Below are 24,650 nucleotides of genomic sequence, written 5' to 3' on the forward strand. Positions count from 1 at the left end.
CCTGGGTTTGGTCACAGCGGTCTGAAAACTGGAGTGGTTAAAGAACACACTCTTCACTCTCTTAGGCGAGGTAAACTGATGTTTTTCTGCCAAAGAGAGTTGCTCCTCTGACACTGGCGGATTGAGATCCAGCACAGAATTAATAGAAGCAATCAAATCACTAAGATCTGAGTCACCCTCAGAGAAATCGATGGGATACATAGCCTCCGAGCCCCCAGTGAGGGCATCCTCCTCATCTTGAGAGTCAGCTCTTGAGGCACAGCCGTGGGATGGGGAGGGGGAGGAAACCCTGCGCCTTCTCTTAGAAGGACGGTGTCTGGGATCAGATGATGAATCCTCCGTGAGCTCCGATGGACGGAGGTCAGAGGATAGGAGTCCTCTGTCAAGAGTATTAGAGGCACCCTGTGAGGGGGGCTGATGCATATTCATCAAAGTCCTGGACAAAAGCCCCATGGACTCAGCAAATGACTGGGAAATGGACCTAGAAAAGGACTCAACCCAGGCCGGGGGTTCAATCACAGGTGCAGCAGCAGCCTGAGAGACCACTGGGGGTGAGACTCCAGGCTGTGGCACCGCCACGTTAGAGCAGACATCACAATGTGGATAGGTGCTCGGCTCAGGCAGCAGGAGCTTACATGCAGTGCATGCAGAATAAAGCTTTGGAGCCTTGCTCCTTGTGTGAGACATGCTGCTGGAGTGGGGGCTTTGCAGAGAATGAACCCCAGGGAGAATATACAGAGGTCCACAACCGGAGACCGGCTGTGGCTTACCAGACCGCTGAGCGCGGTGTTGTGTGCCCTCCAGATCCCGAAGCCCGGTCCCCCAGTCGCAGCACCTCAGCAGAGATGCAGAATGCAGGATGTTCCAGAGCAGAGTGAACTCTGCCTGAGAAGAGGGCGTTCCTATAAAAGAGCGGGAACTGGAGGGCTATAGAGACCTGCAGAGAAGGAGGGACGCCCCAGCAGTGGGGAGTGTCCCTCCTTCCCTGCAGGTCCCGGCGAGGCCGACAAGCAGGCACCATCGGCGCGGTTCTCAGGGAAAAGCTAGAGAACCCGCCGGAAAAGTTAAAACAATCACATACAGCATACTCTCCCCATACAATAAAGAACCGGGACCCCCAACATAAACGTCTCAGGTACGTAGCTGCTGAGACGCAGGGCCATGTCCCTGGGGATGAGTGCTCCGGTCCAACAGAATCCTCAAGGGGCTGTGGATGGAGACCGGACTCCTGCCAGGCATGGAGACCGTGCTGGCTCCCACTTCAAGCCAGAGAGGGATGGTAAAGGAGCGCGGCATGTAAGGCTGCAGCCTTGTAAATCAACCTTAACACCGCCAGACATGGACCAGAACAAGTCCAGACATGGACCCGCTTTTCTTCAAACTCTTTCCAAAAGTCAAACAAATCAGATGAGAATGCATGTGTGGATGTATGCCTCCTGACACAAAGCAATAAACTGGCTAGGACTGGCTACCAGGGGGTGTATAAGCTCAGAGATGTATATATACATACACATATACATGCTGGAGGAGGTGAGTAAAGAGTTTATTATTTTACTATGGGCAGCACGGGAGGCCATATCTAACACAGGGGGAGGGGGGATCCTGTGCGATCAATGGTAAGCACAGGCAGATAATATGCACAGCTCCCCCAGCCCATCAGCGTGATGCAGTTTCAGCACCACGCTTCTGATGGACAGCGGCTGTGCATATTATATGAGCGGGAGCAGGAGATCAAACACTGCCGCTCCCAGCACCGCTCCAGAGCTGCCCGCACCTCCACTGGACATATATATATATATATATATATATATATATATATACACATACATACATACATACATACATACATACATACATACATACATACATACATACATACATACATACATACATACATACATACATACATATACATATATATACATACATATACATATACACATACACATACATATATATATACATACATACATACATACACACACACACACACACACATACACACATACATACATACATACATACATACATACATACATACATACACATATACATACACACACACACACACGTCTATGGCAGCTGCACGTCTAAAGCACTCCCCCTGCTGCACGGTCTATACAGGAACATTAAAAAGGCTCAACGAAAGAAAAAAAACAAATTACAGCATAAATGCCTCCATCGTGGGCTTTTCCATTTCCAATGCAGTCAATTTTTTCTGCAGTTTTTCCATCGTATAGGAATATCTATAAAATACAGAAAATGTTAAAATTAGTTAGGAGAGTTTCGCCTCACAGTAAGCAGTTTTTTAGGTCTCCACCATTCCCCATCCATTACCTGGCCGTCTGCGCTGGCTGTAGCAAATCTGCTGCCATCGGGAGAAAATCGTACACAGTTCACAAAGCGGTTGTGGTCCTGCGTTGGGGGGGGGGGATAAAGGAATAAATTAAAAAGGTTGGAGGATAAGGTATGACGACCTATCCAAGTCTATGACAGCTTTGGCAGATGTTTCGCAGCCTGAGTGGACTTTACATCCTCATAGGCACATAAGGCTGATTAATATGGGGTCAGGAGATGTGCGGCTTGTCCGGGCCTCACAGGACATACTCCGCCTGAGAAAACAAGTATGGTCACAGCTAATTGGGCTGCTTGCTCAATTACAGTAGTTTATCTTCTGCAGCTCTGCTTGTCCTGTCAGTAATAAGCCGCGGATAGCTCCGCCCACATCAACTCGTCACACTGTGCATAGGCAGAAATCTGTCAATGGTGGGGGCGGGTTATACAGAGGTCATGAATACAGGGACAACACGGAGCCATAACACAGAGGAGCTCAGAATATTTTTTGGCTTTAGAATCCCTGAACGAGCTCACTGATGGGTTCTCAGTCAGAGCTCGGTCACTTTCTCATTCGTGCAGGCTTCCTTACGACCAGCACTTCTGTCCATACAATGGCTGCTGGCGGAGAATCATGTGACCAGACCTGTCCATCAGCCTCCAATAGAAAAGCAGCTTTCCCCTTTGAGGAGTTTTACAATTGGAGACAGTTGATTGACAGGTTTGTCACATGATCCTCCCGCCAGCAGCCATTGTATGGAACCTATCCCATTATGTAATAGGTGTATTATTGGTAGCAAATACCTCCAATTAGTAGTATAGAATGTAGTATAGTCCTCCTGATTAGCTATGTCTCTTACTTCATGTACAGGACATTACAGCTTAAGTATCCATGGTTACATCCACTCATACAGCGACAGTAAGTTATCCATGTATGTAACCATGGATACCTAAGCTGCAATGCCCTGCACATGAGGTGAGACATAAGTAATCAGGAAAAATTGGACATTTCTAATTGGAGGTATTTGCTATACTACTCCAACTTCATATTGGGATAGGATCTTGGAGATTGGAAAAATCCTTTAAAAGGGAACCTGTCACCAGATTTTGGCCTTCTAAAACTAAACCTAGCACCTTAAGCAGCGCCAGTGTTGCATTCCATGAAGGTGCACGTTACCCCCTGACTACGCTGTAGACCCCAAAATACCTTTATAAAATCTGCCGCCCTGTATGTAAATTGTCCGGTCCGATGGGCATCCTAATCTGCGCCTCCTGTCCCTCCTTTCGCCATCCTCCTGAGCTGATTGATGTGGATGAAGCCTCGGGCGCCATCCACGTTAGGCGGGCAAACAAAATCCATATTCCTGGCTCGCAGGTGTGAGATTTTGATGTTGATGACGTCACCCGCTTCATCCACGTTGCTGGTATAATCTCACGCCCGCGCAGACTCACCTATGTTTCAGCTCTATCCGTAACAGGGCAGAGCAAAGTGCGTCTGCGCGAGACAAGAATATGGAGATTTTGCCCACATACATTGAATGGTGTCCGAGGAGTCATCCACATCAATCAGCACAGGACGGTGAAAGGAGGGACAGGAGGTGCAGATTAGGACGCCCATTGGAGCAGACAATTTACATAAAGGGCGGGAGATTTTATAAAAGGTATTTGTGGGGTCTACAGGGGGTGGTCAGGGGGTTATGTGCACCTTTACAGAATGTAGCACAGGCGCTGCTTGAGGGGCTAGTTTAAAGGTGGTGTCACATAGCGACGACAACGACGTCGCTGCTAAGTCACCATTTTCTGTGACGTAGCAGCGACGTCCCATCCCTGTCGCTGTGTGACACATCCAGCAACGACCTGGCCCCTGCTGTGAGCTCGACGCTCGTTACTGAAGGTCCTGCTTCACTTTTTGGACGTTGCTCTCCCGCTGTGAAGTACACATCGCTGTGTGTGACAGCGAGAGAGAGCGACGAACTGAAGCGAGCAGAGAGCAGGGAGACTGCTTCTGGCAGCTGCGGAAAGCTGTAACCACGGTAAACATCGGGTAGCCAAGAAGCCCTTTCCTTGGTTACCCGATATTTACCTTAGTTACTAGCACCGCTGCTCTCACGCTGCCAATGCCGGCTTCCTGCACACGTAGCTGGAGTACACATCAGGTAATTAACCTGATGTGTACTCTGGCTAGGAGTGTAGGGAGCCGGCACTGGCAGCGTGAGAGCGGCGGTGCTAGCAACTAAGGTAAATATCGGGTAACCAAGAGAAGTGCTTTCTTTGGTTACCCGATATTTACCTTAGTTACGCTTCCACGCGTCACTGCTGGCTGGGGGCTGTCACTGGTGAGATCTGCCTGTTCGACAGCTCACCAGGCGACCATGTAACGACGCAGCAGCGATCCTGATAAGGTCAGATCGCTGGTCGTGATCGCTGCTGCGTCGCTATGTGTGATACCACCCTAAGTTTAGAACGACAAAATCTGGTGACCGGTTCCTTTAAGTACCCATGTGGCATGTAACAAGCTGTGAAAGGGTTGAGAAACTAGTAATGGATGGAGGACGACTGCTCCATAATCTGAGGAGGGATCGGCGGGATCATCGGTCACTCGGGTAGATTACAAGAAAAGTGACTGGACAGAGTAGCGAATGACAATATGCCTAATCCCTCAGGTCACACAGTGGCTGGCGCTGAAGTCTCACAGCCCCTCAGCAGGCGAGGCCTCCTCACCCCCGTGTGTTCTCCCTCTCTAGAGACCATGTTATTTTAGGAATGGACATATTGCACAGCGGTGCTCCCCGTACACATGACAGATTTGAAGCCCTCTGTCACATTAGCAGGATCGAGTGGTCACAATGATAACGCGCTCTTATCTTCCATTAATAGTGATCACACATAAAAAGGCCATAGAGTACACAATCTGCACATCCGTTGCTATGGTTGAGATTAGCTGCCTATAGCAACCAATCAGACTGAGGCTCTCTTTTTCAAAGCGGTTATGTGGAATACAAGCAGTGCTCCGATTGGCTGCTGTAAGCATAGACCCGCTCCTCACTTGTGCTCCTCAATTAGTTTTTCTATTATCTTTTATTGAAGATCATTATATTAAATTTGAAGTGCACAGCCGATTAGACGACACCTGATCAATAAATGTAACGAGTCGTGCACCGGTGTGATCACTTAAAGGGAATCTGTCACCAGGTTTTTGCCACCTAATCTGAGAGAGCAGCATAATGTAGGGTCAGAGACCCTGATTCCAGAGATGTGTCACTTACTGGGCTGCTTCGTGTAGTTTTGATAAAAATCACGGTTTAATCAGCAGGAGATTATCATTACAGGACTACCTGGCATGCTGCAGGTAGTCCAGCATATTCATGAGCTTTGTAAAACTGCTAGATCTGCAGCAGAGAAAACACTGATTTTATCAAACAGCTCAGTAAGTGACACATCACTGGAATCGGTCTCTCGCTGTCTCTACATTATGCTGCTTTGAGATGAGGTAGCATAAACCTGGTGACCGATTCCTTTAACCTTTGTCCGGTTGAATATATTTCGTTTTAAAATTGCAATACATTTTTTTTTCCAAAAGCCGTAGAGGGCTGAAATTTTGTGACATCTCTGCAGTTTTGGTCCAGAATATATTGGCCAAATTTCAATAAAATATCTCCACCCCCTTCAGAGATAAGGGGTCGCTGTTAACGTTGTAAAATTATGCAGCCTGACGAAGGTTAAAGGGGTATTCCCCATTCATGTGTATGTACAAGATGGGAATTCTGACCACCTCCCCCCATTAAGCTGCGTTAGCTCACACACAAATAATGGTGGTTAAATGGCATTTTACCTGTGTGCAGTGATTGTTAGCAGCGGTACAGTGCTGCGGACTGCAGAGAGGCATCTATCACCAGTATTAGACAGTGGTGATGGCGAGTAAGAAGCCTGTTTTTTCTAAGACAATGGAGCTGAAGTTCGAGCGAAGGAAAGTGCAAGATGGCTGACAGTGTGTATAGGGGCCTCCCAAACATCCCTTGACAGATGGCGGTGAAGGATCCCTCCGGACGAGTATTGGGGCTCTGATATAGTGTGAATGGTTTACCCTATAGAAATGAGCGAATACATTGTCAAGACCCCGGCACATGAGGCCGCTAACCCTCCACAATGCCCTCTACTTACTGGAATCCCAGTACCTCTCCTGATTTAAAGCCGCCAACATTGCAATGATCAGAAGACGCATCGGCGATTCCAGCATGTCAGAGGGTTTTACGGATATGGCCATTGATCAGGGTCCTGAGAGTCGATTTGCTCAACTCTTACCTTATTGACAGCAAGTAGAGATATTGAAAAGTTGTGAACACTTGATCCCCCCACAAAAAAAAAAAAAAATATTAATTCAAATATATAAAATTATTATTATATATTTTAATTATAATTAAATTATAGTATTTTTATATTTGTATTATTGATTTTATTTAATTATATTTTATTTACTAATAAAATTATAAATAATTACATTTTAATAAAATATAAATTGAATTAAATATATTTAACTATAATTTATTATATTTGTATTTTTTATTGACTTATTTTAATTAACAAAATAGAATAAATAACTATTTGTATATTATTGATTTTTTTAATAATAATTGAAAAACTAATATATTAAAATATTATAATTAAAATACAATTTTGACTTATTTTAATTAATTAACAAAATAGAATAAATAACTGTGTATATTATTGATTTTATTAATAATAGTTTTTCAATTAATATATTAAAATATTATAATTAAAATACAATTTTACTTATAATAATATATAACTTCATTTATTATTGTTATTCGTTATAATATTTTATTTTTAACAATTACTGATATTAAAATAATAGAAATATAATAATATGAAATGAATAATTTTTGAGCATAGATTTTGGCTGCAGTGTTCATCACAAAGCCCTATTTTTTGCAAGACCCCCTCCGGTCAGTCTTCGTGCCGTCTCCAATCGCTTTGGGTTTATACTGTTTTTTTTGAGCAGTGACAGCAGATATGAGGGGTGGTGGTGGGGGGGGGGGTTGGGGGTCAACAGAAAATCATTTAGGAAAGCCATTACAGTATTAACACAAGAACAGCAGCGGAGCAGAGATTTGCCAGACGGCTCCTCTCTGGAAACAGACTGATCCGGCCGGCGGGTTAAGGAGGCATGAATAATTCAGAGGGACAGGAGCCTGGATCATTAGGGACAGAGCGAAAGACACAAGACCGGGGGGTCTCCGGCTCTTTGTATGTGCGACCGGGAACAAGAAAGCAGATTACAATGAGGGGTGGCGGAGCGGCACGACGAGGTCTGGGCCGGTCACAGTCACGTACACAAGGACCGACATTGGTGGTGGGGGGGGGGAGGGGGGGACTTTTATAATTCACCGTATTAGTAAAGTGTATGTATAATATTGCAATCAGTAACAGCCACAACCTCACCGCTCCTTGGGAATTATTCACACTGCAGAAATAATGGCTTCCTGGGTTAACACTTACATGCCCAAAGCCATTGTGAATGAGAAGGATTACCAGACCGTGCAGTGCCCCCCACTTTAATATTTGGGCATGTGGTCACATTAGCCATGAATAAGTTTAGGAAGGCGGGAGACATCACTAAGCCTACTGAGGGCTCTGACTGGCAGGAGCCACTTCCCCCTGGCCGGTTAATGCCGTCAATACATGTTGGTATTTGGTGATAAAAAGCCACATTTTTGGCACATGCCAAGACTTTTTGACATTTTATGGTGGTGTTAAAAAGTGGGTGTATGTCCTTGTGCACACGGTGGAGTGTTTGCTGCATTTTTTGTTTTGTGCCGTTTGTTGTCTAACTCTGAATGTCTATCCCTAGGCCCGCAAAGCCAATGAGGACTCTGAAGCGCTGTGCACACATTGCTTGTTTTTCCTGCACCCAAAACTGCAAGGAAAAAAAGAAAGCAAAGATGATTGCTGTTGGTGCGTTTTAAGGGGTGGGGGTGGTTTAAGCCCTTCCAGCCACTGATGTCTTCACAAGAAAGACATGGCATAAAAACCTCACACAAGAGGAAGAACGACAACCTCAAAGACAACGACGACAACACCACCAAAGACAACGACGACGACACCACCAAAGACAACGACGACGACACCACCAAAGACAACGACGACGACACCACCAAAGACAACGACGACGACACCACCAAAGACAACGACGACGACACCACCAAAGACAACGACGACGACACCACCAAAGACAACGACGACGACACCACCAAAGACAACGACGACGACACCACCAAAGACAACGACGACGACACCACCAAAGACAACGACGACGACACCACCAACAAAGACAACAACACAAAACAAAGGAAAGTTTGTCAACATCATTATGCAACTCTTGGCGCAAAAACTGTCGCCAGTAAGGCTAATGTAGCCATAGACAACTGATTGCATAGATACTCATATCACCCCCTTTCCAAACATTCTGGGGCTCCTGTCTTTTCCACATAAGCAGGAAAATAATTCATTAGAGAATCCAATCTCTGCAATGTAGTGAAAATTTGCCAGCTGCAGAATAACACGCCGACAGCGCTGATCCCGGAGATCCCACATCCCGTGTGGTTTCCCCTCCATTATCCCTCCCCTACATAATCTCTAAGCGAAAGCAGCAGGAATGAAAACAGTTCAGGCCAGGTCAGAGCGAAGCCTCAGTATACGGAAGAGCAGGACTCACGCCAATCGTAAACTTGAATTTGAATGGTGGTCCCTCGAAGAAAGCCGCGCAGTTGTCATCGCTGCCGGTCACCAGACGATAGGGCCGGGTCTGCTTTATGTCCACGCTGTTAATCACTTTATTGTGTCCTGTGATTTCCCCCACAGAGGAGCCGGTGTCCCACAGAAAGACGGAGCCAAACCTAAAGGTGGAGAAGAGGGTCAGAAATGAGACGTCTTATGTAAAATATAGAATATATTAATTACACCCTTATCTGGGTGAGGAGCAGGGGTCGAGGACACACAAAGGTCGCAGTACTCCTCCTGCAGCTCAGCACTATAAGACTAGCCTCAGTATAAGGCTGGAAACACTTATGCGTGTAAAATCGGTCCAAGTTGCATGATAAAAAGTCAGACTGACGATTTCAGTTCACTTTATGATCAGTGTGCAATGCAACTGCACTGCGATCCTGGGATTTTTATCATGATTGCAGTGCGTGTTTGATGCTTATGGGATCCGTTTTTACTATGTCATCTGCCATTCAGCTCTGCTACATGGCGGCTGACAGCAGACACAGACAGAGCCATGTAGCAGAGCTGAATGGTCGCTGACAGCAGACACAGACAGAGCCATGTAGCAGAGCTGAATGGCCGCTGACAGCAGACACAGACAGAGCCACGCGATCAGAATGAAGTCGGATGAACTTCACCCGACTTCATTGTCATCCCGCGGCTCTGTGTGTGGCATGGCCCCTGATTTTCGGTCACAGGTGAAGGTCTCGCCGGTGATCGCAAATCCCCTGAGTGACCGCAGTGAGCCGCGCGATCAGCGGTGCAGTCACTGAGGTTACCCACGGCCACAGCAGAAGTCCTCCCGCTGAGATCTGTGGCCGCGGGTAACCTGAGTGATGTCATCGCTGATAGCGTGACTCACTTCAGTCGCTGCGGGGAGCTCACAGAGAGCGGTCGTGGTCTGTGACCGCTCCTGTCAGCTTCTGATGTAGCAGAGCTGACAGCGTCCAGGGACCTCTGTGGATTACGTCAGACATGGAAGAGTATTTGGGGACTTGAAGTGGTGAAAGGGGATTTTTTTTTTTTTGTTATTTATTTCAAATAAGGGATTTTTGGGGGGTGTATGTCTTCATTTTCTAAAACTTACAGGTTAATCATGGAAGGTATCTCGGGGAGACGCCTGCCATGATTAATCTAGGTCTTAGTGGCAGCTATGGGCTGCTGCCATTAACTCCTTATTACCCCGATTGCCACCGCACCAGGGCAATTCGGGATGGCCAGGTAGTCCCGGACTGTCGCATCTAATGGATGCGGCTATTCCAGGAGGCTGCTGGCTGATATTGTTAGGGTGGTTGGCTCTCCATAACATGGGGCTCCTCATCCTGACAATACCAGCCTTCAGCCGTGTGGCTTTACCCTGGCTGGTATTAAAATTGGAGGGAACCGCATGCAGTTTTTTTTTTTTTAATTATTTATTTTACTGCATGATATAGACCCACCCGCCGGCAGCTGTGATTGGCTGCAGTGAGACAGCTGTCACTCATCGTGGGGGCGTGTCTGACTGCAACCAATCATAGGCGCCGGTGGGCGGGTAAAGCAGGGAATACGAGATTGAATAATGAGCGGCCGGCTTTTTCAAAAGAGAAGCCGCTAGAGCAGTGTGACCGCCGTGCAGCACCGCGCTGGGGATCAGTGAGTAAGAGAGGGGGGGGGAGCTGGAATAGACCAACCTGGACAGAGAGTGACCGACCGAGAGGGAGAGACCGACTGAGAGCTAGAGATTGACCGACATTGTGAGACCTCACTCATTTCCAGTGTTTTGTGAAACATGCGATAAATGTATTTAGAAAAACGCATGTCACTAGAATGGTGTGTGCGCCGTCCATGTGACATCCGTTTATTTACCCGTTGCATTGGAGAGACTCGTGCGAGAAACTCTCCAAAACGCAGCATGCTGCGATTTTTTTTTGCAGTCCGATTGGGACTGAGGAAAAAAAAAAAAAAAAAAAAATAGCAGATGGGAGCTGCCTCATTGATGAACATGTGTCAGAGTGCAATGCGAGAATTTTATGCATTGCACTACTGCGAGAAAATCGCAAGTGAGAAGCCGGCCTTACAACCAACTCCACACAAAATAGAAGCAATGATATCCACACTAAATGTATACTCCAAGTCCCCACCCAATCTACCTCATCTGGGTGGGCACAGGCGGACTATGGTGCTCAACGGCAACACGGACAGGAAGACCAAGATCTCTGCCCCATGGTCATTACCTGCCAACACAATTATATACTAAACACAAAATATATAGTAATAGGTTTATCCATCTATGTTGGATAGATAGATAGAGGGATAGATAGATAGATAGAGGGATAGATAGATAGATAGATAGATAGAGGGATAGATAGATAGAGGGATAGATAGATAGAGGGATAGATAGATAGATAGATAGATAGAGGGATAGATAGATAGATAGATAGAGGGATAGATAGATAGATAGATAGATAGAGGGATAGATAGATAGAGGGATAGATAGATGGATAGTGGGATAGATAGATGGATAGTGGGATAGATAGTGGGATAGATAGATAGTGGGATAGATAGATAGTGGGATAGATAGATAGTGGGATAGATAGATAGTGGGATAGATAGATAGTGGGATAGATAGATGGATAGTGGGATAGATAGATGGATAGTGGGATAGATAGATGGATAGTGGGATAGATAGTGGGATAGATAGATAGTGGGATAGATAGATAGATAGTGGGATAGATAGATAGATAGGAGATAGATAGATATATCGGACAGCAAAATAATTCTATCATCTCTGCTCCCAAGAAATGATGTATCCAGCCAAACTACCCAGAGCATCAACACGGACCTGACCACAAGAATCAAGGCTGTGCCCGACGTGATCCTGGCACAACACCCCTCCATAAAACACCAACACCTCTATGACGACAAGCACCTAAACAAACAAGGGGTCAGCCTACTGGCCAAAGAGCTGAAGGACATTATACTAAACAGAGACCCCATGCCTGGACTCAACAACAACCAAAATCCCATGGAAAGACCCCCAACAATAAAAAGACAGGAAACCCCAATTTCACCACAGGAGGCCAGAAACAAAGCCCTTCACCCAACATCGGGCCATCAGAGGAGGAGACCACCATGGAGGGGACCATCAGCCCCACACAGAGACATGCAGGGCAGAGATATGGAAGAGAGTAGAACCCTGCTCAGCACATTGTGCAGGAAACTAACACACCTATAAACCAGTCGTAAATCCAGAGTGTCTTACACAGCCGCACTCATTACAAGGTATATACACATGAGGTATATAGGAAAAAAAAAAAAAAAAAAAAAAAAATGACCTCATTCACAATCAGCAGCTGGAACATCCAAGGCCTGAGCACCTCGGCCTTTGGATGTAAAACAAATGACCCCGACTTTATTCAAAGACTGAAGAATATAGACATTCAGATCCTCCTGGAAACATGGACCAGAGCTGAAAACGAATCTCTGGTGCCAATCGGATACAGGGAAATCTCTGTCCCTGCCCTTAAAAATAAAAACACCAAACAGGGCCGCTGCTCAGGAGGAATATTGATCTGGTATAAAGAAGAGCTCCACCAGTACATCAAACCAGTGAAGAGAGGAGGCAGCCACATATGGATCAGAATCAGCAGCTCCATCCTCACCTCTCAGTCCGATGTCTACCTCTGCACCACCTATATACCACCGCCAGAGTCCCCCTACTTCAATCCAGACAGCTTTGAGATCTTACAAGAAGAAGCCACCCATTATCAGGTCCTGGGCAAAGTTCTCATCTTTGGAGACCTCAATGCAAGAACAGGGAGAGAAAAAGACTTTCTGACGACAGATGGAAACATCTACATATTTGGGGCAGAGAACGACAGTCACGACTCAGAACACTCAGAGAGAAACAGCTATGACAGTACAGTCAACAAAAGTGGCAAAAAGCTCCTGAACTTATGTAAAAGTTTAGGTCTTCATATTCTTAATGGACGTACAAAGGGAGACTCACTGGGAAGATATACACTAGACTCCCATGTAGGAAGGAGTGTAGTAGACTACGCCATTACAGATATGGACCCGGCAAGTATTAGCGCCTTCATAGTCACCCCACAAACGCACCTGTCAGACCACAGCCAACGTCTCCTGTTCATAAAATCTACAGAGAAACCATCCACACAAAAGCCACAGCAGAGCAGCCTCTACAAGCGACCTCCATCTTATAACTGGTCCAAGACGTCAGAAATAAAATATAAAGAGGCTCCCAACAGACCGGAATTACAGGAGATGATCCACAACTTCTACAGCTACAAGTACAAGTCAAACCCAGAAGGAGTGAATCAAGCTGCAAAAGACCTCAACAAAATATTCCACACCATGGCCAAATTGTCCGACCTCAAACAAGTCAACTACAAGAGGCCAAAAGAAAAGCAGATCAATGGTTGGTTTGACAGAGTGTAAAGCCGTTCGAAAGACCCTGAGAACAGCCTCAAACAATAAACACAGAGACCCCAACAACCGAGACCTGAGGGAAGCCTATGACACCATACAAAAGCAGTACAAAACCATCCTCAGGAGGAAGAAGCAGAGCTACATCTCTACCAAACTTAGCCAACTCCAAGACGCCCTCCAAGACAACTCCTTCTGGGAAATATGGAGCCACATGGACACAAAGAGCAAGAGAAAGAATGACACCCATATCCAAAATGGCAACATCTGGCTCCAGTACTTCAGAGACCTCTACAAAGACATCCCAAAAGAAGGACTAAGCCAAGAGCAGGAAAACATAACATCAAAACTAAAGGCAATGGAAGAGAAAATCAAAAACTTCCAAAACCCACTGGACACACCAATTACATTACAGGAAGTTGCAGAGAAAATCACTTCCATAAAGTGTAAAAAATCTAGTGGTCTGGATGGAATAACCCCAGAGATGTTGAAGTACAGCCCACCAGAAATGCAAGCTGCAATGGTTAAACTGTTCAACATTGTGCTGAGTGCTGGCTACTTCCCTCGTACCTGGAACTAAGGACTCATTACACCGATCCACAAGAGTGGGGACAGGTATGACCCTGCCAACTACAGAGGCATATGTGTCAGCAGTAACTTGGGAAAATTGTTCAACAGCATCCTAAACAAAAGGATCATCAGTTTCCTTACCGAGCACAATGTCCTGAGCAAAAGCCAAGCAGGGTTCGTGCCAAACCACCGCACCACGGACCACATCTACACCCTGCACAGTCTCATTCAGAGCCACGTCCACAATACAAAGCATGGGAAGATATACGCCTGCTTTGTAGACTTTAAAAAGGCCTTTGACTCAGTGTGGCACCCGGGCTTGTTCTTAAAAATGCTGGAAAGCGGAATAGGAGGAAAGACCTACGATGTCATCAAAAGCTGCTACACCGAGAACCTCTGCAGTGTGAGTGTGAACGGTAGAAGAACGGCTTATTTCCAGCAGAGCCGAGGAGTCAGACAAGGCTGCAGCCTAAGTCCAACGCTCTTCAATATTTACATCAATGAGCTGGCTACTGCTCTAGAATCTTCAACTGCTCCAGGTCTCACACTCCATGACGCCCAGGTGAAATTCTTGCTCTATGCAGATGACCTACTGCTGGTGTCACCAACCGAGAAAGGTCTCCAAGACAACCTACAAATTTTGGAGAAATTCAGCTCCACATGGGCACTACCGATCAATCTAAAGAAAACCAACATCATGGTGTTCCAGAAGAGAAAAAGAAGATTTGACCAGCATCCTTCATTTGTCGTAAACGGCTGCACTCTAACAGGAACAGACAAATACACCTACTTGGGCCTGGAAATTCACCAGGAAGCTTCAAACAAGCCATAGAGACCCTGAAAAACAAGGCCTGCAAAACCTTTTATGCCATCCGAAGGAAATTGTATCATCTGAAGCCACCAGTGAGGGTCTGGCTAAAAATCTTCGATTCCATCATTGCTCCAATCCTCCTGTATGGCAGCTAAGTCTGGGGCCCTCACACTTACCCAGATTGGTCAAGGTGGGATTCCAGCCCAACAGAAATATTCCACCTGGAATTCTGTAAGCACCTTCTCCAGGTCCATCGAAGCACCTCCAACAGCGCCTGTCGAGCTGAGCTGGGCAGATTCCCTCTACACCTAGCAGCTCTGAAGAGGTCACTATCATTTCAGGCTCACCTACAGAGTAGCAATCCAAGCTCCCATCACCACAAAGCTCTGATATATATACGTGGGCCAGATGAACCAGGACCCCTGGCACAGCTCTCCCAAACCCAACTGGACAAAATAACCAATCACAGCAGCCTGACAAGAACCAGAATCAGGAAGATGGTAGACGAGGGCCAGGAGAGGTATGTCAGTGACTGGAGGACCGACATCAACACCTCACAGAAACTGACCACGTACCAGAGTCTACAGAGAGACTACAGACTGGCCCCATATCTGGAAAAACTCCCGGATCCCAGAGACCACAGGACCCTGAGCCGATATAGACTCAGTGCCCACAGTCTAGCCATCGAATCCGGCCGACACAAGCAGAGCTACAAGCCCAGGGAGGACAGACTGTGCCAACACTGTGACCTGGAGGCCCTGGAGGATGAAACCCACTTCCTGCTACACTGCACCAAGTACTCAGCAGTGAGGGACACTCACTTCAGGAGACTCTCCCATCTCTTCCCGGATTTCAGCTCCATGGAGGAGGAAGAGAAAATATATATCCTGCTGGGGGAAGAAGAGAGCGCAGTGGAGATAGCAGCGCGGTATGTGAGCGAATGTCAGAGACTTCGAGAAAGAGAACTATGATAAGTCATGGACTTCCATAGCCCCCCATCCCAGATGTGGCCCCCCCAATCCCCGCCCTGGATATGCCCCAACCACCGTTACTACAGTCCCCACCCTGGATATGCCCCATCATAAGCCATGGACTTCCATAGCCCCCATCCTAGAAGTGCCCCCACAGTCCCCACCCTGGATGTGCCCCATCCATCCTTCCTACAGTCCCCACCCACCATCCCCACAGCCCCAGCCCCTAATGTACACTTGCTTTGGCAAAACTAATTTGTATTTGGTCCTGCCAAGAAAGCTTATTTGATTTGATTTGATAGATAGATAGAGATAGAGCCGTGACTTCATCAGGAGTGGTTTTTAGTAGGTATCAAAACAGAACCCCGAATATACGTGGTCCCTACCCATTAAAGCCCTTAGATGATAGTGTCAAGAGTTAACCATGGTATCAAAATGGCTACACCACATGTGTGCTCTCCCTCTGCGACACCATGGATGTGCCAGCGATGCATTTCACCCTAAAGCCCAGCACCAGATCCGAAGTGGACACTTTTTGTCCTCATTTAATTTTCATTTGCTACCGCGAGTATTTTATTAATCTGCCATTTGCTTCCAGCCTTTTTACGTGGTGCTAATTTTTTGGTCTTTAACTAAGAAGCGATGCTCCCAGGCAGTGATTCTGAGCAGTCGAAAGACCTGCCCCAGAGGATCTGAGCCGTGCCCCCTCGAAATTCATCCCGTGGCAGTCCCGGTGGATCAGCATCACCGATCCTAAGCCTCCCCGTCCAGAATCACCAGCAATAATTGATCAGGAAGTGGATTTTGAAATCTGCAAATGTTACAGTATTACCCATTTAAGGGGCTCATCCTCATAAAGGACTGACTGACTGACTGACTGACTGACTGACTGACTGACTGACTGACTGACTGACTGACTGACTGACTGACTGACTGACTGACTGACTGACTGACTGACTGACTGACTGACTGACTGACTGACTGACTGACTGACTGACTGACTGACTATGTAGATAGATATAAAAATACACACACAATCATTCTCCAGACCGCAGGGATTTTGAAGTATATTGTTTCCAGCCCACTGCTTCAGTTATCACTCACTGTGGTGTATGAGCGTTGACCGGTCTCCTAGACAGGAAGTGCAGCGCTTACGGGTCCTGTCTATGCAGCTTGTAAGCCCTGCTCTGAAGCTGGCTTGGTCCAGCCAGTGTCTGTGCATGGTTAGACCAAAAGGCACGAGACACCTAGTCCTGTAGTCAATCGCCAGCTGATAAAACTACAAAATACAGCCTAGTAACTGACATCGCTGGAATCAGGGGCTCTGCCCCTACCTAGCAACAACCTGACAGACTCAGTTTGCAGACAGTCTTGGTAATCCCCATGGATATTTAGATACCTTTGCGGCACATATTGATTGGCTTAGCTTACGCCAATATTTTGGTGCTCAGTCAGATTTTAAGTCATTTCCAGGAATGTTACACCCCTTTTCACCAAGTCATGCCCACTTGTTACATTAAGCAGAGGAAATCTGAGGCCTCCAATACTGCGGGGCAGGGCATTTATACAGGTCTGTGTGTGTGTGTGTGTGTGTGCGCAAATGTGTTATTTCCCCTTGGGAGTTTCTTCAAAGGGAATTTGTCAGCAGGTTTTTGTTATGCAAGCTGAAGCCACCATGCTGCAAGGGTTAATACAGAGAATTCAGGAATGCCAGTTTTGTCACAGTCCAATCTTTTATTTGCCATGTCTGTTTATTACAGGACTAGAAACTCACAATTGGCAGCCCAACAAGCCCTCTCCAGCTTGGCACCTCACTGTGTGTGCAATCTCTATAGAGAGTCTGGTGTGGGCGGGGGCTGCTCTTTCAGCGCTGCTGCATTGCTAAATCTAATGATTTGAATGTGTCTGAATGGCTCCATTAAGTAATCTAAGTGATACATCGTTTGATTCATGATCTCTTAGTTTATATCATGCAGCTCTCAGGTGAGGTCACAAAAACCTGCTGACAGATTCCCTTGAAAACTTCAATTGAAAAAATAAAAAAAAATAAAAAATTAATAAATCCACGATTGTTGGTTCTTTGGATATACAAATGCACATTGCAGATGAATCTTCTCCACCATACGTGGAGACTGCACACAGGCATACTAAATGGTGGTGACAGTGTTAATGAAAGGTGTGGGATCTGCAGACGTAGCTATGGATGCAGCAGGGAGGCTATAATTACACCAGGCATCTTCATGGCAACCGCACTCTCTGGGTACCCGAGATTTGTCAGCGAGAGCTGCGTGGGGGCCGATTGCACGCAGCCAGTCACCTCTCGCCTCCTGGTTTGTACCATTACATTGTGAATCGGAGAGTTGCATTAAGTCTTGTAGAGAAAATGCAAAGAAGTAAATTATACAAGATATGAAAATGTACCAGACACGAGAAAATCACCACACGTGCCAAAAGTTTGGGTGGTAAATACACAAATCTAAGATTTGTTATATTTATTTCTGTCATTAGTCACTCCGGATCCCTAGAGAGGCACAGCCCTGCGCCCCTCAGTCTCACCGATCATCAGCCCTTTAAATCTCTGCACCCTCCATCACTCAAAGCTGGAACTTATCCTGGAAAACATAAGCGCAGATACGAGTAGGTTGTCAAAAGCGACAAGTTGCTGTGACCCTAAAGGCGGCGTTACACGTAGCGATATCGCTAGCGAGCGTAACCGTCCCCGTCAATTATGCGTCACGGGCAAATCGCTGCCGGTGGCGCACAATATCGTTCGGAGCTGTCACACGGACTTACCTGCCTAGCGACGTCGCTGTGGCCGGCGAACCGCCTTTCTAAGGGGGCGGTTTGTGCGGCGTCATCAAGCGGCCGCACAATAGAAGTGGAGATGAGCGGCCGTAACATCCCGCCCACCTCCTTTCTTCCTCATTGTTGGCGGCCGCAGGCAAGCTGTAGTTAATCGTTCCCGAGGTGTCACACGTAGCGATGTGCGCTGCCGCAGGAATGACGCACAACCTGCGTGCTCAACAATCAACGATGTTTTGAAAATGAACGACTGAGTATTTTCCATCATTAACGGTCGTTCATGCGGGTCACACGCAACGACGTCGCTAACGATGCCGGATGTGAGTCACGGAACCCGTGACCCCGGCGATATATCGTTAGATACGTCCTTGCGTGTAACAGGGCCTTAAGGCTGTATGCCCATGGGACAATGAATCCGCGGATATTTCCACAGGTTTGTCCACAGGTTTTCCGCAGTTGTTCCCCGGAATACGCAGCTATCCATTGCTGCGGGATTCGAGCGTTTTGTGTTGCGGTAAACCTGCAGGACAAGTGCGGAAATACCTGCGGAAGTCCCGCCCTGTATCTCCATAGTGGAGGAGCGGGAATTCCGCAGATATTGCCGCATGAATAATTGACATGCATTTACGTGCGGCTGCGGGAAATCCGCAGCATATTCCGCAACTGCACATACCGCACCACTGATACAGCACTCTCCAAATCCCATAGGATAACATGGGGAGTGTCTGTACTTGCTAAAACCTGCGGGTTTTCCAGGCCAAAATCCGCGGCTATGTTGTCCCGTGGGCACATAGCCTAAGGGGGCGAACATTATTTACCCCCTTGGGGATCATAGTTGCATCAGAGCTTTCTTTTGCAAGACGAGATGTAGTTTTGGATGACACCAATGGCTCCCAAATGAAAGTACAACCAGTATCTGATGAATAAACTATGCCAAGGTAGCGTCAGCCATACATCATAAGAACGCAGCTACGCTTTTTTTTCTGCTTTCATCTGTTTAACATTGACCGCCTTAAAGGGGTGGTTCACCCATATTTTTTATTGTCTAGATCGATATATTGATAAACAATGTTTCTCCCAAATACCTTATGTTGGCAATAGTGCCTGTGAGAGGCGCTTTGCCGACCGCTGTTCCCAGCTCTGCGACCCCCAAGCCCCGTGACCTCACGTCAAGTTCCTGACACTGTGGCCGGCCAAAGTCTTCCCAACTCACTGAGCTGTGGGCGATGTTTCACCGCTTGTCACAGCCAATCAGCTCCCTCCTCCTTCACAGCAGAGCGCTGCAAGCAGGAGACACACTGGGCTGTGACAAGCGGTGAAACACCGCCCACAGCCTATCAGTCAGGAAGGCTGCAGCCGCCGTAGGGATGCGACGTGTCCGGAACTTGACGTGACGTCACTGGATCCCCGAGGTCACGGAGCCCGGGGGTCATGGAGTGAGGAAGAGCGGTCTGCAATAGCACCTCTCACAGGAACTATTGCCAACATAAGGTATTTCAGAGAAACATTGTTTTTCAATATAATATCGATCTAGACAAAAAATAAGGGTGAACCACCCTTTTAATCATGCTCACTACAAACAAAGATGGTAGCCAGCCGCCGGACCGCCATCATGAAAGCAAGTCTAGCCGCAAGATTACCATACAGGACATTTTCACTTGGAGCAGGACTCTTCCGCTACATATTAAAAGGGAACCTGTCACCAGATTTGGCCCCTATAAGCTGCGGCCACCACCAGTGAGCTCTTATATACAGCATTCTAGAATACTGTATACAAGAGGAAAGGCTGCTTTATATAACAAACACTTCTTGTACTCTCCTAGGGTGGCAGTCTGGTTCAATGGGTGTTGCTGCTCTTCAGTCCGGCGCCTCCTCTCTGCGATGATCTCCATCCTCCTTCTACACAGCCCAGTGTGGATGACGCGTCTACCTCATCCGCCCAGACCGACATTGTGTGCATGCGCACTTTGATCTGCACTGCTGAGGGCACAAAGTACTGCAATGTGCGGGCACAAGGAAAGGTTACAGACAGCCCCGCGCATGCGCACTACAATACTTTGATCTGCCCTGAGCAGGACAGATCACAGTGCACCTGCGCAGGACTGCAATGTCGGCCTGTGCGGATGACGTAGGACACATTATCCATACTGAGCTAGGTAGAAGGATGGAGCTAGTCGCAGATAGGCAACTCTGATTTCCAGTCCGGCGTCTATCGGACCGGACCACCCCCCTAATTGAGTATTATAAGACCGTTTTATACACAGCGGCCTGGGTTCTTATATGCAGAATTCCAGAATACTGTATATAAGAGCCCACTGGTGGTGGCCGCAGCTTATAGGGGCCAAATCTGGTGACAGGTTCCCTTTAAAAGTAAGACCTTACATTAGCGTATATACTGCTTTACTCTACTGTCTGATCCTGCCTATCTAGTCTCCGCAGTAAAATACACTGAACATAACTTCTCATGGAGGAGAGCGCTACGTAACTTTCTACGTGAACGTTTCCAAGAAAATATTAATATTAAAGTGTGTCATTAAATGGCGAAGTTTCTTAATTAGGCTGGGGCCACACGAGCATTTAATGCGAGTGCATCAAATGACACTCTACTCCCGCTCTGCTGCGAGTGTAAGCTGACTGTCATGCCACTGTGATCCGATCCTGAGATCAGACCACGGCTGCGGAGGAGGAGGGGGGCCGGTGCTGCGGAAGAGGAGGGAGGATTAATCCCCCTATCTCCTCTATTGTCAGCTGACGCAATTATCGCACTGCACTCTGCTGTAATGCGAGTGCAATGTGATGTTTCTCTCGCACCCATAGACTTGTATGGGTGTGAGTGAAGACCAATCGGATTCCACCCGCAGTATAATGTGACTGTTTTCTCAGTCCGATTAGAGCGGAAAGGGGGGGGGGGGATATCTCTCATGGGAGTGACCCCATAGAGTAACATTGGTCCGAGTGGAATGTGATTTTTTTTTATCGCATTCCACTCGCTCCGTTTTTCTCGCCGTGTGGCCTTAGCCTTAGGCTGGTGTCACACTGTCTGTATTTAGGATGAGACGATTTGGTCCACCCCCCGCTGGGCTTCCTGCCCGGACCTCACTGCCTATGAGGAGACCCCGGCGGTCGGCCTGGTTATTCTCATCTGAGCACAGTACGTCAACACATACCGTAAGAAACCGGCCTCAATGAAATACCAGATTATAAGAATGGGGCCACCTGCTCCATCTGTGCACAATAAGAAGCAAACAATCCTCACAGTGGCACAATAATCCTCACAATAGGATCTGTCATTCTGGCCGGGGAAAGCCCATTACGAAGGAAACCGCGAGAAGGTGGAGAAGTAGAGAACGACAGCACTCCACACGTCAGCCATGTCTGGGAATTCAGTCTGCGTACAGCAATGTCTCTACGATAAGACGTGTTTTTACTAAAATGAAGTTTAGTAGTCCATAGAAAAAGCCAGAAATGTGTATTGAGGGACTCTGTTGACCTGGAGATTGCCAGATCAACACCCAGTACAAGTGACATCCCCTACTTCTGCTAATTTACAGAGGAAGAGAGCACAACTTCAGGGCCTGACCACACAGGTTCGCATGTGGTCTGTTACCATGGAGACATATAGAAACAGCCGGTATAGACAAAAATTGTAGGAAATATATGAGGACTATTCAAAGTTACTTAAAGCGCACCAATCACCAGGATTTTCCTATATAACCTAAAGCCAGAGCTATACTGGCACTATCAGGCTGATTCTATACACACCTTTAGTTGTCAGCTCGGATATATAGGTTTTGAAATACTCAAAAAGCTACTCATTTTACTTTTTTGTAACAGCAGCTGCCAATCAGCTGATGGCTGGAGTGGGTATTCCTAGTGATTCCCCCCCCTGCCTATCCATCATCCCCCTCTTATTTATGCCAATTCTATTATAGAATCGTTTTACTAAGTGGCCAGAAGGACCTGTGCTAATGTCATACCCATGTGACCAGAAGGGGCAGGACCACAGCCAACAGGAAAATAATGTTGCTTCCTGTTATCAGCTATGTTGGCTGAGACCCCGCCCCTTCTGGTCACATGGGTATGACATCAGCACAGGTCCTTCTGGCCACGTAGTAATGCGAATTCTATTATAGAATCGTTTTACTAACAGATGGGGAGGACAGACAGGCAGGGAGCGGGAATCACTATCAAAACCCACCCCAGCTATCAACAGCTGCTGTCATTCAAACAGCTGCTCATTTTACAAACTTTACTTTCTTGTGTTTCAAAACCTGCCTGTAGTGGTCAGCTCGGATGTGTATGTATAGAATCAGCACTGGCTTTAGGTTATAAAAGAAAATCCTGGTGATTAGTGCCCTTTAATTTTTCATTACAGATGCACAAGAGCACTAACAACCATGATTTTAGTTGTGAAGGAGAACATAGACATTCAGCGCAGATTACACTGGGTGTGAGGGCCATAGCTGCACCCACAGCGGAGACATTTAGCAATGCGACCTAACAAGTCTGAAGAGGAAGACAACCCCCACCCCCAATGATAAGTCACACAATTAAAGACTGGTTGGGGAAGTGATCCACAACATTATGACCCAAAACAAGATGGCAGCGCCGATCACTCTCCACTGAAATGAATGGTAACTACCGAAGCTACTGGCTACAGGGGCGCCGCTCTGTACCAGGGGTTAGGACCGGTACGTTCTGATGATGGGCGAACGCCTGAAAAGCCGATCATAGGGCGATTCACATTGGTTTTACATCTCTAGAGAGTGAAATAAGAGGATATTGGCTCCACGAAAAACAGAGGAAAAGGCCTTTACCAGAACCAGAATCCCCTCTGGTTGCATCTTCCAAAAAGAGCACCATTACACAAAAGGTGCTCGATTTTAACAAAAGCAAATCTGTTATTTTCCATTACCCTTTAACCTCTCCGTGAAGTCCAGTCATTTAAGAGTTAAAAGGGAATCTGTCAGCAGGTTTTTGCTACCTCATCTGACAGCAGCATGATGTAGGTAAAGAGATATTGAATCCAGCAATGTAGCACTTAGATTACTGGGTGCAGCGGTTCTGGCACAATCAGAGCTTTTAGATTTAGCAAAGCAGCAGAGCTGAGAAAGGTGCTACCCAGGGCTGTGGAGTCGGAGTCGGAGCTCATTTTGGTGGAGTCGGAGTCGGTATAAAATGCACCGACTCAGACTCCTAAAATATATAATAAATTGGGGACAGGAGTGCAATGCAGAATGTGCTGAATATTTTACTAAATAATAACATTTAGTATAATGCTTATATTTAAGTGAAAAATTTATTGTAGTACAATGTGAACATCAGACATTTAATTGTTTTTATGATACAATAATCAAGATATTTGGATAGAACATAAAATATTTATTGGAATACAACTTTAGAACACAAAAAACTAATAAATTGTAAATATGTAATATATATATATATATATATATATATATATATATATATATATATATATATACACACAGTGTATATACACACACAAGATATATATGTAATCTACTGTATATTACATAGTGTATTACATATTTACAATTTATTACAGTTTTTTGTGTTCTAAAGTTGTATTCCAATAAATATATTTTATGTTCTATCCAAATATCTTGATTATCGTATCATAAAAATTATTAAATGTCTGATGTTCACATACACATATTCATGTACTACAATAAATTTTTCACCTAACTAAGCAATATATGTAGGAGTCGGAGCCGGAGTCGGAGTCGGAGCCGGAGTCGGAGTCGGAGTCGGAGCAAGAGAATTTGAGGAGTCGGAGTCGGAGTCGAAGGTTTGGCTTACCGACTCCACAGCCCTGGTGCTACCGCCCACTCCAGGCTCTGTATGTACAATGTCTGTAGACAGTGAGGTGCCAATCACAGCAGGGGGCATGCCGGACTAGCTGACCGCAGGTAAACAACTGCACAGTGTGA

At 46.4% G+C, this 24,650-nt stretch overlaps 1 protein-coding gene across 1 annotated transcript in view; it reads right to left on the reverse strand.

The window, feature by feature from the left end:
- The window catches only part of WDR1 (WD repeat domain 1), a 73,655-nt gene that overhangs the window by 37,686 nt on the left and 11,319 nt on the right, over window positions 1-24,650 (reverse strand). The window contains exons 5-7 of the mRNA XM_075346891.1: window positions 9,068-9,248; window positions 2,338-2,415; window positions 2,166-2,246 (exon numbers count right to left, since the gene is read on the reverse strand). Coding sequence (XP_075203006.1) covers window positions 2,166-2,246; window positions 2,338-2,415; window positions 9,068-9,248 — 340 coding nt within the window. The remainder of the gene's footprint in view (window positions 1-2,165; window positions 2,247-2,337; window positions 2,416-9,067; window positions 9,249-24,650) is intronic.

The sequence above is a fragment of the Anomaloglossus baeobatrachus genome, chromosome 1 (assembly GCF_048569485.1).
Source record: "Anomaloglossus baeobatrachus isolate aAnoBae1 chromosome 1, aAnoBae1.hap1, whole genome shotgun sequence".
In the NCBI taxonomy this organism is placed as follows: domain Eukaryota; kingdom Metazoa; phylum Chordata; class Amphibia; order Anura; family Aromobatidae; genus Anomaloglossus; species Anomaloglossus baeobatrachus.